The 16,022-nt window shown below is 41.7% G+C and overlaps 1 protein-coding gene across 4 annotated transcripts; it reads left to right on the forward strand.

The window, feature by feature from the left end:
- Positions 1-135: 135 nt before the first annotated feature.
- On the forward strand, positions 136-15,366 carry cdk12 (cyclin dependent kinase 12). 4 transcript variants are annotated; one of them, XM_085404468.1, is made up of 14 exons: positions 136-2,104; positions 2,931-3,626; positions 4,127-4,306; positions 4,400-4,539; positions 4,654-4,824; positions 7,225-7,414; positions 8,148-8,204; positions 8,455-8,556; positions 10,582-10,659; positions 10,745-10,861; positions 10,949-11,080; positions 11,273-11,493; positions 11,671-12,090; positions 13,726-15,366. In XM_085404468.1, exons 1-14 carry the CDS (start codon positions 936-938, stop codon positions 14,136-14,138), a joined length of 4,086 nt encoding a protein of 1,361 aa, XP_085260594.1. In that variant the 5' UTR covers positions 136-935; the 3' UTR covers positions 14,139-15,366. The 4 variants fall into 4 exon arrangements, with proteins under 4 accessions (XP_085260594.1, XP_085260596.1, XP_085260597.1 ...); XM_085404470.1 differs by having other exon boundaries at positions 11,671-12,060; XM_085404471.1 differs by having other exon boundaries at positions 11,671-12,024.
- Positions 15,367-16,022: the final 656 nt, after the last annotated feature.

A 16,022-nucleotide genomic window follows, 5' to 3' on the forward strand; every position in this document is an offset into this window, starting at 1 on the left:
TTTGTAAAAACGTACTTTTGCTAATTAATACACATCTCTTCATTTTACGTCTCTGTCGTGTCGCCATGAGGACGGTGGGTGGGATCTTTGCGGTGATAGGAAGTTGCTCGGATACAGTCAAGATTGGCAGTGCTCCGTCTTCCGGTTCAATCGGCTGTGCGCAGAAGTTGCTAGTTACAGGAGCCATGATGGCGTTTGTAGTCTCCTTGAGCTAGGGCTGTGGATGATATTAAATCCACTAGCATCGCCCTAAATATAGGCCTGGTTGATTTCCAGAGCCATTGATAATAAACTGGAACATCTACTGCACACGAAAATATTATAATTTCTTATCAATATTGAATTTATAGGGGATAAAACTTACATTAAAGGGAACATGTAATCAGTACCAACCGGGTCAAGTTTTCATTTTGTTGGAGAAACGAGCGTCTTTTAATGAAGGCATTTGCTTGTTTCTGAATGCTAAGACCTTATTCTGTGGAATTAAAAACACCTTTACTTAACTTGGCACCGGACAAGGACAGCTTTCACAAAGGGACTTTTTTTTTCTTTTTTAGGAGTCAGCTCGCTAGCTGCCGAGCTTTAGCTAGCTGTGCTAGCTAAACTGAGACGGAGACGACACCACAATGATCAGATGTTTGGTTGGAGTCTTTTTCATTCGCTGACTAACTGAAAGTACAAACTTCGCAGCACTGGAAAACCAACTTGGCATTTATCTGCTTTGACGAAATATGCTGGTGATCTCAATGGAATGAATTGGCATTGAGGAGAAGTGGACGTAAGCGGCCTGGTGTGTTTATTTTTGTATTTTCCTGTCCTGATTTCGCTTAGTAAGACTTGTTTTGACATTTGGAGTTGCTACTGGTCTCCTGTGAATGAATTGCCTGGATCACCGAGGCCAAGTCGCAGAAGAGGCACCGACGCCGACGTGAGGGATGCCTGGGTCGGACCGACACCATGGGACCAAGAGGAAGCCGGAATCTAGCATCGGTGGTGTGCCACACCAGACCCAGGGCCCGACTCATACCTCTGCGGGAGACATGATGAGCAAGGACGGCAAGGTGCAGTTAAAAACTTCAATGTCCTCTTCTTCTTTAAAACGCAAACGGCATAAATCAACAAAACATAATCGGGAATCCTTGGCGGCACCTGACGATTTTACCCTCGGCGATACGGCGCCTCCTGGTGTCAACACGGTGAAGCCTCTAGTGGAGTACGACGATATTAGCTCCGACTCGGACACCTTCTCGGACCCACCGTCCTCCAGGCCTTTTGAGAGGGGGGGAAATCGACTGGAGCCCTCACCAGACTACGATAGGGATATTGGCGAAGAAGAAGGTAATAGAGAGAGCAGGGGGCACAGACACCCACGAAAAAAGTCCAAGGACACTAACAAAGTTAGAGACTCTGGAAATGGAGAACGTGGGTCCAAGAAAAAGAGCAGTAAAGATCGCGAGAAAGTGACTTCTGGAAAGGGCAAGGAGAAGGAGGCCTCGTTAGGCTCCTCATCTAAACGCCAGGTGCCGTCAGAGGGGGATTCCAAACGTGGGGAGCTGATGCTCTCCTCTCAGGCACCGCCTGCAGCCAGTGTAGGTAGCACTACTTCTTCTACATCCTCATCTCGCAGCAAGGAGAGCAGCCGCTCAGGGAAGTCTCGCAAAGACAGGCAACAGCGGAGAGAAGGCCGAGGGGAGGCCAGCCGCAGCTCCTCCCAGAGGAGCCGGACAGATAGAAGCCATCGCAAGTCCTCCAAGAGCCACAAGTCAAGCCCGAAGGGGAAGTCTTCAAGTAGGGGTAGCCCACGGAGAAAGGGCACCAGCTCTGCATTGTCGCCGAGTCCCAGAAGAGGGGCCGGTAGTGAGAGTCCACTGGGCGGTGGGTATGGACATCAGGGGGATGACAGCTACTCAAGACGGAGGGCGGCCCAGCAAAGCCCGAGTACCTATGGTGATGTGTCTCGCCGTAGCAGGCAGAGATCAGACAGCCCCTACGGCAGCAGACACAGGTCCTCCAGCTTTGAGAGGGACAGCAGCCCTTATTCTAGGAGACGCTCCACGAGCCCCTATGGTAACCGCAGGTCCTCCAGTACGAGCCCCATGTCTCGGTGAGTATATGCTGTAGGTCACCCTTTAAATCTTTTTGGGATTATGTTCGAGACATTTACTTATCAAGCCACCTTTCGTAGAGGTTTTGCATATTTCCAGAACCTTCACCTTTTATGATCCTACTTTACATGCATTTTAAGTTTGAGATTAGACAAATATGTTGAACTTGGAGAGGGCTTTTCACTCCAGCAAATTGATCTCTGCATTGAAGTTGAAATTTACCATACATAACAGACAAAAGCTTGAGAGTGAGAAAAATACAGGATGGAGATAGGCAATACCTGTAGTTGAAAACAGGGTTTGCCTTAAGCTGTCATTTCAATTCAAAAACAGAAGCTTAGGGCACTACAACCTGGCTCTGTGACCATAAGTATTTGTGTTCATAATTACATTTGAGCTATAGAGTCCATACTTGCCACTGATTTCAGAAAAAGACAGGTGTCTTTAATGAAACCCGGTACTTAGTTTTAGGAGGGCCTCACATTCTTTTATAGAGAAGGTAACAGCTTTTTATTTGATGTGTAATATCATTTTCAAAATTTCACCATTATGTAGCAATGAAATGTTTTTGAAACTAAATAATGTTCTTAATTAATTAGCCCAGTATATTGCTTTAGACAACAAGAATAGATCCAGTTGGCCATGAAAGCGTCAGTAGTTTTAGTTTTACTTGTCCCACATGGTTTTGATTTCATTATAATATGATCTAGAGATCTTATTTAGCCATGGATCAGCAGTCTGTCTCAGTTATATCATGCATTTCATTTGCCTCTAATTCTCTGTCTTAATCTATAAATGATCTTAAAAATGTGCTTTTTATTTTAGACGCTCGGGCCGCTCCAGGAGTCGCTCCCCTCTGCACTACTCTTCTTCTCACCGCTCCTCCTCTCGTTCCCGCGGTAAGAGGCACACCTCCTCTGCTGGAACAGGGAGCATTTCCCACAGTAACCGGCCAGCTAGCCGCTCCCCTCCTTCGTCACGTCTGCCCCTCAATTCCAGCTTAGGTGCAGAGTTGAGTCGCAGGAAGAAGGAACGCCTGGCTGCTGAGGCGGCTGCTCGTGCTAGTGGTGGCGCCTCTCCACTTCCGACAGCTCAAAAACCGTCAAGCTCCTCATCCTCACGGCCTGCTAAAGCTGAAGCTCTACAGCCAGAAAAAGGTGCAACAGCAGTAGCAGCATCAGAACCTCAGCCGCCACCAACCCAGCAGTTATCCCATGATGTTCCCAATGCTGATGAGCCGATGACTGCAACTCTAACATCCTCTTCAAACAACTCTCCTGCACCGCCGCCACCTCCTCCACAGCCCTCTTCTCCAGCGCCACCCAATCCAGCCACACAGGTTCCACCACCACCTCAGGCAGAAACAAACATTCAGCCTCCTACACCCTCAACCGTATCACAAACTAAATCGCCAGCAACAGTTCCTGCTCGCAGCCCTGTCCGCCAGACCCCACTCCACAAGACTTCGACTCTTCCTCCCCTGCCTCTACCACCTGCACTGCTGGGAAATGCTCAGGACAGGTGAGGAATCCCTCAACAGGCACACTGATCTAGTGCCTGTTGTGTTATGTCAAGCTTAGTGCCTATTAATCTGTTGTATGAGTTTACAGCTGTTATTCTTGGACTTGTACTGTCATTTGTCAGTGATTTGTATGTACATCGGGATGTCTTGAACACACCATTCAAGACATCCCATTTTGTTTTTCATGAGTCATTTTAACAAAAATTAAGTAATTTCAAAACATAACTTGATATGTAAACATTTTATGAATAAATGCTATGTTTGCACTTTGGTGTTTTAAATATGTCAGTTACCATCCTACAAAAAACAAAAATGGCGCACTGTTAGATGAAAGTGAATTTAAATTTTCCTCTTTTAAATCGTGGTATGTACACTTTATTGTAACTAGTTTTAATCTGAATGTGTGTGTTAGTTGTTACATCGACATGAAAACGGTGCATAAAATGTGTTCCTGGTTTTGTCTTAAACTTTTTTTTTTTTTAAAATCTTGCTCTATTAGCCCAAAGAAATCCACTCCTCCCCAGAGGCCATCAAGAAAGGACAAAGAAGGTCGCAACCGCCCTTCTATTATTGATCTGCCTTTACCGCCCACCTTGCTTGGAGGGGACTCTTCACCCCCACAGTTACCTGTCCGCCAGCCTCCTCTCTTACCCCAGACAGCCCTTAAGAAGAGACCAAAGTCAGCATTCACTTTTATACTCACCCACTTAAAGTTTTCCTTTCATTAATCACACATGATGTCTTAGCTGCTTTTCTTGTTTGTGCTTTCCAGGATTTGTTGCCCGCGATATGGTGAGCGCAAACATACCCAAAGTGACTGGGGCAAACGGTGTGTAGATAAATTTGATATAATTGGCATCATAGGGGAAGGCACCTATGGCCAAGTGTACAAGGCCAAGGACAAAGACACTGGTAAGTGAAATCCATTTACTACTATGTTTTCCTTAAAAAAATAAAACCCAAATAAGATAAAAAAAAAAAAATAAAAAGAGTGGCTCTCTAAAATGTGTTCTCCAAATATGCTAGGTGAACTGGTGGCTTTGAAGAAAGTGCGTTTGGACAATGAAAAAGAGGGCTTCCCCATCACAGCCATCAGAGAGATTAAGATCTTGCGGCAGCTCAAACACCGTAGTGTTGTCAACATGAAGGAAATTGTCACTGACAAGCAAGATGCACTTGACTTTAAAAAGGATAAAGGTAAGGGGGGCAAAAAAAAAACTTGCTGTTTTCTTTTATGTGGGGTATAAGTAGGTAAGAAGTGATGATAAGTTAGGGCTGCTCGATTATGGCAAAAATGATAATCACGATTATTTTCACTGAAATTGAGATCTCGATTATTTGACGATATTTATTTAACAATAACAATGTATTGAACAATGACTTTAAAGATTGTCATAAAATATTATAAAATAGTGTGCAAATACTGATAACAGTGCAGATGTTTGCAATATAAAAAATAAATGAAAAATGTAAACATCTATGTTTAGTGAACTTTGCAGTGTTGCTTTGTGGTGCAGCTATGACACCGTAGCAAAGTTTACACACTATGTCTACTTGATCCACGTCTGACTCCGCGAACCAATAATGCTTCCACACCACTGAAGTTTTGTTTAACCTCTCTTTTCAACCAACGGCAGTCACTCTCCTCTCCAAATAACTTCTGCTTAGCTTTCCGAGCTTCTCTCGGGTCCTCTTAATCAGCGGTCCCCAACCCCTGGGCCTCGGACCGGTACCGGGCCGCGAGAGTTGAGGCTCAGGTGTGAAATGTATAGTTTTCAGGGTTTTTATCGGTTTTCAGCGTTATTTTGTTATCGTTTTTATCGTTTACTCGGTTTTCCTGGGTCTTTTCACTTGTGTTATGAATAAATCTTCTTTTTTTTCGGTACCGGTACTAGTTTTATTTTGTTGTATTTATCCGAGACACCTTAAAGGCCGGTCAGTGAAAATATTGTCGGGCGCAAACCGGTCCGTGGCGCAAAAATAGTTGGGGACCGCTGCTCTTAATTGTTGTGACACGTGTTCGAAACGCAGAGAGGTGCGCTAGATTTGCCACACGAAGCAGCGCGAGAGTAAAGCACGAAGGAGGGGCTAATAATCGGCTCAGTCATTTTTAATGATCGTTGAAAGCCCAGATCGTAATCGTGATTAAAATTCGATTAATTGAGCAGCCCTATGATAAGTTAGGGGGGGGAGTGTTTGTTTTAAATGCAAGGGGAAAACTTTGCAGGTGGGAGAAGGCATCCCCTTAAAAAGAAATTCTCCAATGGAACTTGTTTTTAGTTTAATTAATTAAATGATGTCACAGAGATGGCAGTAATCACTTGTATTGTATAGCTAAACGTATTTATTAATGAGTTTAGCGATACATTTTTGCTTATCTAGAATTACACTGCGTTTTTATCATTCATCTGGTCGAGGTAGGTATATGCACGATTTTCACTGCTTGAATTGAGTATGTCATTCAATGTATGAGAACCTACAGACAGCTTAAGTTTGCTGTAGTCATCCTTGCAAATGGTAGTGCGAGAAAAGTGGTTTTATGATTACTGGTGCACGATGCCTTTAGTTTTAGTAAACTGGTTGTAAACTAGTTGAGCACAGTTTAACCAAGAGTATAAATAGTTATAGGGCTGTGCTGGTGTCACATCTTTCTTGAACATTGAACAACTGAACCCCTAGAAGCCATTTAAATGGTGTGTAGATTCCACCTAATTGGTAGACTACAGGCATATGCCAGGAAAGTAATGGTGGGCACACTATATGTAACCGGATGTGCAGCACTTCTGTTTGTCACTGAAATATGTTTTAGCAGCTGTGACAGCACTGACGGAGTCAGACCTGAAACTGCAACATGTCTGAAAACGTGCATACACATACCTTGACCAGCAGATAATGACACACAAAATGAGAGCAGAAAATTATAAGAAAAGGTGACACTCATAGAATACACTGTCTTTTTTTTTTTTTTATACAAAAGCAGATTATTTAGTGTTGTTTCTATGACAAGTTATATATTTATGGTTGCGTTTGGGTTCTCTCTTGGTTCTCTACCTTCACTTAGTGGGGCTAGGTTAATTGGTGTGAATGTGAGTGTGAATTATTGTCTGTCTCTGGCTGTGTTGGCCCTGCGACCGGCTGGGGACCTATCCAGGGTGTACACAGCCTCTCTGCAACACTGAATTGTATAAGTGGAAGAGAAACTGCTACTATTGTGGAAATAAAGTGTTCGTGACATTTGAAATTGTTAGCATAAAACATAATTTAAAGCAAAAGAAATAAAAACTGAAAAACTAGAACTGATATAATGACCACATCTGGTTGCGTTCTCTGTAGTCACTGTTAACTTGAACAGTTCTTTAATGTTTCAATCCAGAGAGAAGTGTGCTGCTAGAGTTTTCTGGGCTGTATGAATGTTAAATAGCTGGCAATGCAGTTGCGCACATTTCAGTTCAGTAACTTCACTTTTAAAGAAGCATGGTTAAATTTACCTGAATACCTATTAACCATTTAACACATGTCCACTTATGTGAACCCACAGACATATGTGTGTGCATGTATTTTTGTTTAAGACATCTGAATACATCTTTGTATTTTTAGGAGCTTTTTACCTGGTGTTTGAGTACATGGACCATGATCTGATGGGCCTGCTGGAGTCAGGCCTGGTCCAGTTCTCCCATGAGCACATCCGCAGCTTCATGCGTCAGCTGATGGAGGGCCTGGACTACTGCCACAAAAATAACTTCCTGCACAGAGACATCAAATGCTCCAACATACTGCTAAATAACAAGTGAGTAAAGTATTGTTGTTTCCTGTGTGCAGACAATTGCAGTAAAATGCAGCAGCAGCTAGGCTGTTCCTAGTCACAGGTTTTTCAGTACTAACAGTGACATGTGAATTTTAAGTTTTATCTACTTTTTTTTCTTATTCACCCATGTAAACAAACACTAAGAAATGTAATCTTCACACCTTTAAATGTATCCGCATTCCTTAAATACTATCAAACGATTGCTATAATTTGTCAGGCAGAAAGGGTTCAAAAGTGTGTCTGCAGGAAAGCTAATTACAAAGTAACAAAATTAATTGGATGCTTCAGATAACCTTAGTGGAGTACAGCAACTTCCCACAGATGGTTGCTTAGTACAGTTGAACATCCAATGTACAACCAAGGTGCATGAAAAAACTGAGCTTAAATGAGCTATCAAGAATTAAGAAAATGTGTGTTTTTCTGGGAAGTGGAGGATTTAAAAACCACAGTGCATGAAGTTATTGCCCTGCTACTGAACAGCTGACTTCAAATAGACATTAGAAGTGGATCATTTGCACCTGAGCGCTGCCAAATTTGACCAATAATATTTGTTGTTTCTTTAAGAGCAGTGTGTATTTTACAGTATCAGTTGACTTTTACAGTGAAGACACTTTGAGTTGTGTTTTAGGATTAGATGCACTAAGATTCAGTAGTTGGCAATGCTTTTTTTGTTATTGTTTTTTTTTTTTAATGTTATCTGTGCTTGTTTGTGCAGAGGTCAGATCAAACTGGCTGACTTTGGTTTGGCTCGTCTTTACAACTCAGAGGAAAGGTAAGAGGCGACGGTTGTATATACCTGATCTGCTTAATTCCATTTAGTGATTATAGACATTATAGTGTTTAAGTTGCTGAATGAAAGCAGTTTATTTTATTATTTCTTTTTAATTTACAATGTCTGTCCACAAGATGGGGCTGTGTCTCAGAAATAATACAGTTACTTGGAGCTAAAATGATTCTGATTTGTCACTGGGGGACATGTATGACTGCTGACTCCCATCTCATCTCTCTTTTCTTGCTCCTAGCCGGCCATACACTAATAAAGTAATCACACTATGGTATCGTCCCCCTGAGCTTCTGCTGGGAGAGGAGAGATATTCTCCAGCCATTGATGTTTGGAGTTGTGGGTGAGTACAAAACGGTTATCTTAGTACTTCTGTCTGTCAAATCACGTGGTCTTCAAGTGTATGATTTATTGTCAGATGAATAATTGGGGAACAACAGATTATACTGTTGTTTTTATGTAGATTAAGACATTTTTTGGGGGGGGGGAAGAAGAGTCTCAGCCTTTACTTCAGGTTAGTCACATAACACCCCTGAGTTGCCTAGGGTGCATAATTGCAGGTTAAAGCTTCCCACCCATCAGGGTTCACTGTACCAAAATAGTCCTATTTTCCCATTCACCTCGGCTCAACCCACAAACTACTCTAAAGTGGCATATTTGTGCTAGACTTGTGTTTTCCTTGCTTTGTCCTTCATCACAAGTCATTTTCACTCAATTTCTTCAAAAATGGTTTATGCAGATCATTTGGACAGCTGCTGTAGTCTTTTTTTTTTTTTAATTGTTATTATATTACAGCAGTGTCTAATCTCACACATTTTACCTGTCTGTTGTCTGGTAGTTAACTTTTTTCGTAATGGTTGTTGGTAGATGTATTTAAGTATTTATTTCTGCAGTGTAAGCAGATGTGTTGGGAACATTTTGATAAAGTCTTTACAATGTACTATTTACGTTTGGTGACTAATGCGCAAATTTCTCTTTAGATATGTGTCATATTCCTAAATCTTCAATTGTTTTATAGTATTTTATGGAAATAATTTGTCTTATTTTGCAGCAAGCCCAAAGGTATTACCATATTAAATTCGAATTATCACACTTGGTTATAAACATTCACAAAACTTTCACCTTTGTCATACAACTCTTAAACAACCTTATCTACAGTCTGAGAGAGTCTTTCCTTGTGAATACTTTAGGAGCTTTACCTTGTTGGAATAAAAGGGCCTACATTCTAGGGCTGCCACAAACGATTATTTTGATAGTCGACTAGTCACCGATTATTTCTGCGATTAGTCGACTAATCAGATCACCATCCATTGGACATAAAACGTACAGCTTATTGCACCAGCAGCATCAGCTCTTATATAACTATCATTAGCTTACAGCTTTAAGTGTTTCAGGTACGTGCTAACTAAAAATAAAGACAAGATGATAGTTTATTACATTTTAATGAAATTTGCAGATTGTTTCGGTTAAGTTTAATAAACTCCTTGCTATCTAAAATATAACAGGACACCGGAGTAAATTCTCCAGCATCTCACACTTCTGATAATCAGCTGTCTGCTTGACATTTATTCAGCTGTGTAAAAACTATAACTTTAATCTCAGCCAAACCGATTTACTCAGGAACAAATAAAACACTGAAAAAAGCCAAACAATAAAATTTTAAGTTATCTAAGTGACTCATATATCATATTTAACCTGACTAGCGAAAGACGGCGGTGGGTTTGAAAACGATTTGCCGGGAGTCCAGTGTTCTCACGGCTCTAGTGACCTAGACCCCGGCTAGCTATCGAGCTAGTGGGTAACAGACGTCTCCGAAAACGTCGGAGCGCTTTTGAAAATATGCGGTGTCTTGATAAACTGAGCAGATATTTGAGGTTTACACAGCTACATTCTCGCCTGAAAACATGTTAAATGTTTATTTTGTGACCCAGAAAGAAGAATAAGAGTAACATTAAAACTAACTAGCTGCCGCCAATTGTTGGAAACTGAGCTGGGCCGCAGCTTCTTCTTCTTCGGGGTTTAACGGCAGCTGGCATCCTTGTAAATGCAGTGCTGCCATCTTCTGTTTCAGTCCGTTATTACACTCTTAAATCCTGCTACTTACTCCTGCGTCTTTTGGGATCTTACAAAGCTTCAAATGACGCGTCGACTATTAAATCAGTCGTCGACGATTTTAATAGTCGACGTAATCGTGACTAGTCGACTAATCGTGGCAGCCCTACTACATTCATAACATTTCACAGGCCTATTTGACCAAGATTTTGCCAGGCCATTACTCTTTAAGTAGTTTTTAAAAGCTGTTTTAAACTTTACATTATATACATACATTATATACATGCAATACCTTTTCTTACTTGTCGTGGCTCAGGTGTATTCTTGGAGAGCTCTTTACCAAGAAGCCCATCTTCCAGGCTAACCAGGAACTTCTGCAACTAGAGCTGATCAGGTAGACTGCCTACCACAAATAAATTTCAAGTAATAATTTCTGATTGAATTATCAAGCTTATTAATAACCCTTTCCTTTGTCTCAGCCGACTGTGTGGGAGTCCCTGTCCGGCCGTTTGGCCTGATGTCATTAAACTTCCATTGTTCAACACAATGAAACCCAAGAAGCAGTACAGACGGCGACTACGGGAGGAGTTTGCACAGTATGTACTCAAACTACGCTTACCTAAGACAGCTGTGATCAACTCTGTCTGGTTCTAGAGGAGTAATATTTTTTCTCCTCAACATAGTTTACCTACTCCTGCCCTGGACTTACTGGACCGAATGCTGACCCTTGACCCTGCACGCCGTTGCACATCGGAGCAAGCGCTCTTCAGTGACTTCCTGCATGATGTTGAGCCCAACAGGATGCCACCACCAGAGTTAGTAGCTGGTTCTAGTGATGGTTGACACAATGACAGTGTTGGGTTGAGCACGTGAAAAATAACACTAGGACATTATCTGTATCAGAATACAATTATTGCCTATTTAGGGCGTTTTCTTTCTTTATTTTGTTTTATTTGGTTAATAAAATGTATATTTTAAATTTGTACAATTTCTTTTTTCTTTTTTAGCCTTCCTCATCATCAAGACTGTCACGAGTTGTGGAGCAAGAAGAGAAGACGTGCACGTCAGAGCGGGGTCGTCGAGGATGTGCCTGTGCCCAAAGTGCCCCGTAAAGATGTGACAGGGACCTCCAGCGGAGACAACCCTCGTCCCCCAAACAGCCCCACTGGAGCTCCACCTCCTCCAGGGAAACCACCCTCCACAACCAACATAGAGAGTGAGTTGTCAGGTAACAGATACTAAGTATTTAACCAGGAACACATTTTTTTGTTTTTTCAAAAAAGTTTCCGTATTGTGAAAAAAAAAAAATATATAAGAATTTATTTATTTAATTTTAAATGTATTTGATTGTTGTGTCTTTATTAGACTGACACTGAATTCTAGTCGCATGCATGTGTGTGTTTAGGCCTGGCATCGGCTGCAGAGCAGTTGAATCAGACAGAGCTGGCAGTGCTGCTAAACCTTCTCCAGGGACAGGCAGACGGCTTGCCCCAGGTTGCTCAGCTCCTCAACCTCCCCAATCCAGAGACTCTCAGCCAGTTGTTGTCTGCTGTTAGTGAGTCCTCTGACCACCAGGGGGCACCAGAGGACCAGACCCAGGCAGCTTCCAGGTCTCAGCCCCCAGAGCCGCCTCCTGAACCCCAAGAGATCTCACCGACATCTGGAGATCCGCCACTCAGCCAGGAAGACCAGGCCAAGCTACTGGCTCTCCTTTTGGGCCAAATTATAAAGCCACAAACCGAGGAGCAAGGCGATGAAAGTAATGGCGTTCAGTCAGAGGAGGCACTAACGCGCGGTTCGTCCGCTTCTACTACTGATTGCAAGGGCAAGTCTGGGTTTAGCCTATAGAGTGTGAAACAGAAAAGGTACCAGGGTCAGTTGGAAATCATAAGAGTGGAAAGAGCCAGGCAAGGAACAAACAGAAGCTGACTATATACTGTATCAAATTACTTTGATTTTAGGATACTTAATAAAATTTGCAAATAGGGCTATTAGACCGATATTACACCCACCCCTTCTTTTATTCATGACATACGAGTGACACACATTCAACATCTTCCCCTATAAACACCTGTACTATTAAAAAAAGTGCAAAAGAAAACCCTGGCAAATTGTCTTTTCAGCGTTTGCTGTCCTGTGACCCTGATAACCAGGTAAAGGTTTGTTGCACACGGATATCACTGGTTCATCACTGGTGTACTCAATAAACCAGAAGAAAGTACAGTGTTATTCATTTGAGTAAAAAGGCTCACACTGTGATGTTCCTTCAATTTTCCCTCTTTCTTGTTTCTTTATCACAGTCTTTGTTTCTCTCTGTCCCATTTCCACATGTGTTTTTTCTTCCTCACTTCATTTTCATTATAAAGCAGGTGTCATGGATTCTTCACAGAGAGCGATGTTGCTTTAAACAGTCTGTAATGTCAGCCTTTTTATGAAGAAAGTCTAATAAATTATCAAGTGAAAATAAATGTTTTGAATCTTTAGATGTCACCTGCATGTGTTTCTTTTAACCTTGGTTTTTGTCACTTTTTTTTTTTGGTAACTGTTCACTCTGGGTCACGTTTTTCTTAAAATGTGATTAGGAATTGGAATAACACTGATTATGCTGCTGACACTGAATGGTGAACCTTTAAAAGCATTTGAAAACCTTACATCACTGGTCCACCTTGCACTGCAGTAGATTCGAAAGAATAGACAGTGCTGCTTTAGTAGTGTTACCCGCCCTTTGAAAGTACTTGAAATTCTCCTGCTTAATTCACCTTTTCTGTTCATCCAACTGCACATGCCCCTTGTATTGTTTTCCCACTTAGTTCCCACATTTTATTTCTGTGATTTTGGGGGGGGGGTGGGTTTTTGGAAGTGTGGGCCTGCATCTGTTGTGCAAGTGTTAATCTGTTAGTGGGTAGTGCATTCAAAGACATTAACGTTTCTCTGTTTAATAAACATCTAAATGGTAATGACTAGTTATTTAAAAATAGAAAAAAACACTTATTTTATTTTTACCTACCTATAACCATTCACTTGAATCGGTAAATGGTCATGTGTTTCATGTGCCAGATGTAAAAAACATTTTTTTGTCTAATTGTTTTTAGTGATATTGTATAGCATCTACACTAGGTTCACAAAGTTATTTGATTCCAAAAACACAGACTGTTGTAAGATTGCTCCTACCACTGCAGCATGGTTCCCTATTTGTAGTAAGTTAGTGTGCTGATTTGCTTAAAGTGCTCTGCCCTCCCTCTTGTGGTAAAGGTAGGAATGTCAACGTTGTGTAACTCCATGATAGGCTTATTTGAAATGCAGTACTACTGTCTTTAAATGCAGGTTGGGAGTATAAGAGGAAAAAGAAAGCTTATTAGTGGGTGTGTAGCTAGTATGTAGGTTTAACTTAATTATGCCTTATAAGATTATGTCTAATGTGCTGTGTTCTGTTCTGTTCTGTTCTGTTTGGACCCTTCAGATGGTGCAGTGACAAAAAGAAAAAAGCTTGGGGCCAACCAGGGGCCTTCAACTGTTGAGCAACGTCCACCCTCTCCACCAGGTCCACCTCCATCAACTGTTGGAAACTCCCAGCAGGCTGCGCCAGAAACGCAACCCAGCCAGGACATCAGCCCTGCTGTAGCAGCTGCCTTGCTCCAGCTCATCTCTCAGCAGGACTCGGAGTGTGGTGCCTCACAGCGCAGCAACGATCCTTCTCCTACTGTGGACGCTCTTGCCCACAGACAGTGCCCTCCACCATGGGTTGCAAGCTCTCCACCTAAACCTTCAGCTGCAGCTGAATCCCCAGCAGGACTAGCGACTGCTGCTCCTACCACTGCAGCACAGTTTCCCAAAGACCAGGACCTCCGCTTTTCCCATGGAGCTGCCCGCTGACCCTCAGTTCCCCGTCGAGATCAAGCTGGGTACCGTGGGACTGGTCCAGCAATCCTGGCCTATAAGGAAATACAGAGGGACACCTACAGAGTATGACTCACTGGACCCTGTGCAGGTAGTGAAAGTTGGATCAAAGATTTTGATAATGAATGCCTGAATGAAAGAGATCTGGAGTATTTTTAGAAGTGGTCATGAATATCTCTGCCTGCAGAATGAGCTGTCATGTGGTGTTATGGTGGGAGTATCTCAGCAGGTTAGTCTGACTTTCAGCGGTTATGCATACTCTCCATCTGCAAACCCGTTCTCTCTCCTCTACACTGAAGGGTCTGGTGTCGAATGAAGTGTAGCTTCCAAATTGAGTGTTACACCGCTGACAAGCAACTTTGAAAACAACTATAATATCTTTTTTTGCCCTAGAACAAATGATTGTCATGTGCACAGCAGTGCCCCCTTCTAACAGGATTACCAGTGTTTTGGAGAATGAAGTAATTATCCTCCACCCTGACAGTCTGATAGACTTTTTGAAGTTAGTTGTTACATAAGGGTACATTTGAGGAAATGACCTCAGAAGATGTGACTTTTTCTGTTCATATTCGAGCTCCCCTGTTCTCAGCTTTGTGCCTCCACTCTGACCCCGGCGACCCTTGAATGATCTTGGCCTAGTGTGAAAATGTGGGCTAAGTTTCGGCTTTGAATGGCACCGGTGTACAGGTTACTTGGATGACGCACTCTGTCATCACCTAAAACTAACTCTGCTCACTTTAAGGTATCGCTTCTTTACATACAGCAGATCTTTGTGTCGTAACAAGCCTGTAGTGCTCATGTTCCTGTCTCAAACATGGAATAAACTGCATTTTGATGAACTGCTCCATAATGCACATACTCTTCTGCTAAATGAATGCAAAGCTAGAAACATACAGAAACACATTTTTCCCGATTCTCCTAGTAGGCTTTGAAAGCCTCCTTGCATACGTCTGCTCCTCACCTACCTGCCAACAAAAGCTTTTTTTGTTTTTCCTCTCATTTTTTTGTGTAGTTATTTTTTTACATAAAGAAAATGATAACATGCCTAAAAAATGGTCTATTGTTTTGTTTCCATTTTTTGCTTTGGAAAAAGAAAGGAAAGAAAAATGCTTTCATGTGTCTGTAAAAAGAAACATTTTGTAATGTGTTTTTTTTTTTTTCCTTGGTTCAGTTTATTAAAGGAAGTTATGCGACCGGATGAACTGTCTGTTCTGCCGTTTCTGGATGTTTCTGTGTAAAGCGGCCACTAGATGGTAGGCACCAACGCAAACTACCACTCAGTTTACAGGAAGTCCACACAGTCAGGTTTCTCGGAAGACTGAAACTCAAGAACTGCAATGTGAAGCAAGTTGCGTACCGGGCTATAATTATTAATTATTAATCTGATCTTGTGGTAGGTAAATTCCAACCACTGTTTTGATTTTAAAAAAATGTAACTAAGGAATGATATTTATCTCACAAACCACAACTTAAAGATACAAACAAATAATTTAATAAGTAAGCAAGAAAATATGCGTAATTCCATGTAAAGGATTTACCAAACTGAGATTTTGGAGCATGTGCATTCCAGTGTGTTAGACAGGTTCACGAAAATGGCCCAAATATTTCACCCTTATTTGTAATGTGATATCTTCCTATGTTCTTTTGTCCTTTTTCCCTTTTAGCAAACATGCCATAATCTGTTCACTATCATTGCTGAAGGGAATCGGTGTTTATGTTTGGTCATAGCTCTGGTTTAGCATAGCTTGAGAATATTTTATATAAATATTTTTATAGTTTCATCATAATGAGCAAAAAAACAACCAACCAACCAAAAAAAGCGAGTAGCTATAATGCACACAAAACGTATTCGTAGTTCTC

This window comes from Rhamphochromis longiceps, linkage group LG4 (assembly GCF_057381845.1).
Source record: "Rhamphochromis longiceps isolate RC_006_pf linkage group LG4, R_longiceps_female_GT1.1, whole genome shotgun sequence".
Taxonomy (NCBI): Eukaryota; Metazoa; Chordata; class Actinopteri; order Cichliformes; family Cichlidae; genus Rhamphochromis; species Rhamphochromis longiceps.

Bases quoted from the DNA above. Each gene is read 5' to 3' on its own strand.
- cdk12 (XM_085404468.1), top strand. From the start codon at position 936: ATGCCTGGGTCGGACCGACACCATGGGACCAAGAGGAAGCCGGAATCT. The intron at 4,540-4,653 runs GTAAGTGAAATC...CAAATATGCTAG, and splicing joins GGCCAAGGACAAAGACACTG to GTGAACTGGTGGCTTTGAAG. The intron at 7,415-8,147 runs GTGAGTAAAGTA...TTGTTTGTGCAG, and splicing joins AACATACTGCTAAATAACAA to AGGTCAGATCAAACTGGCTG.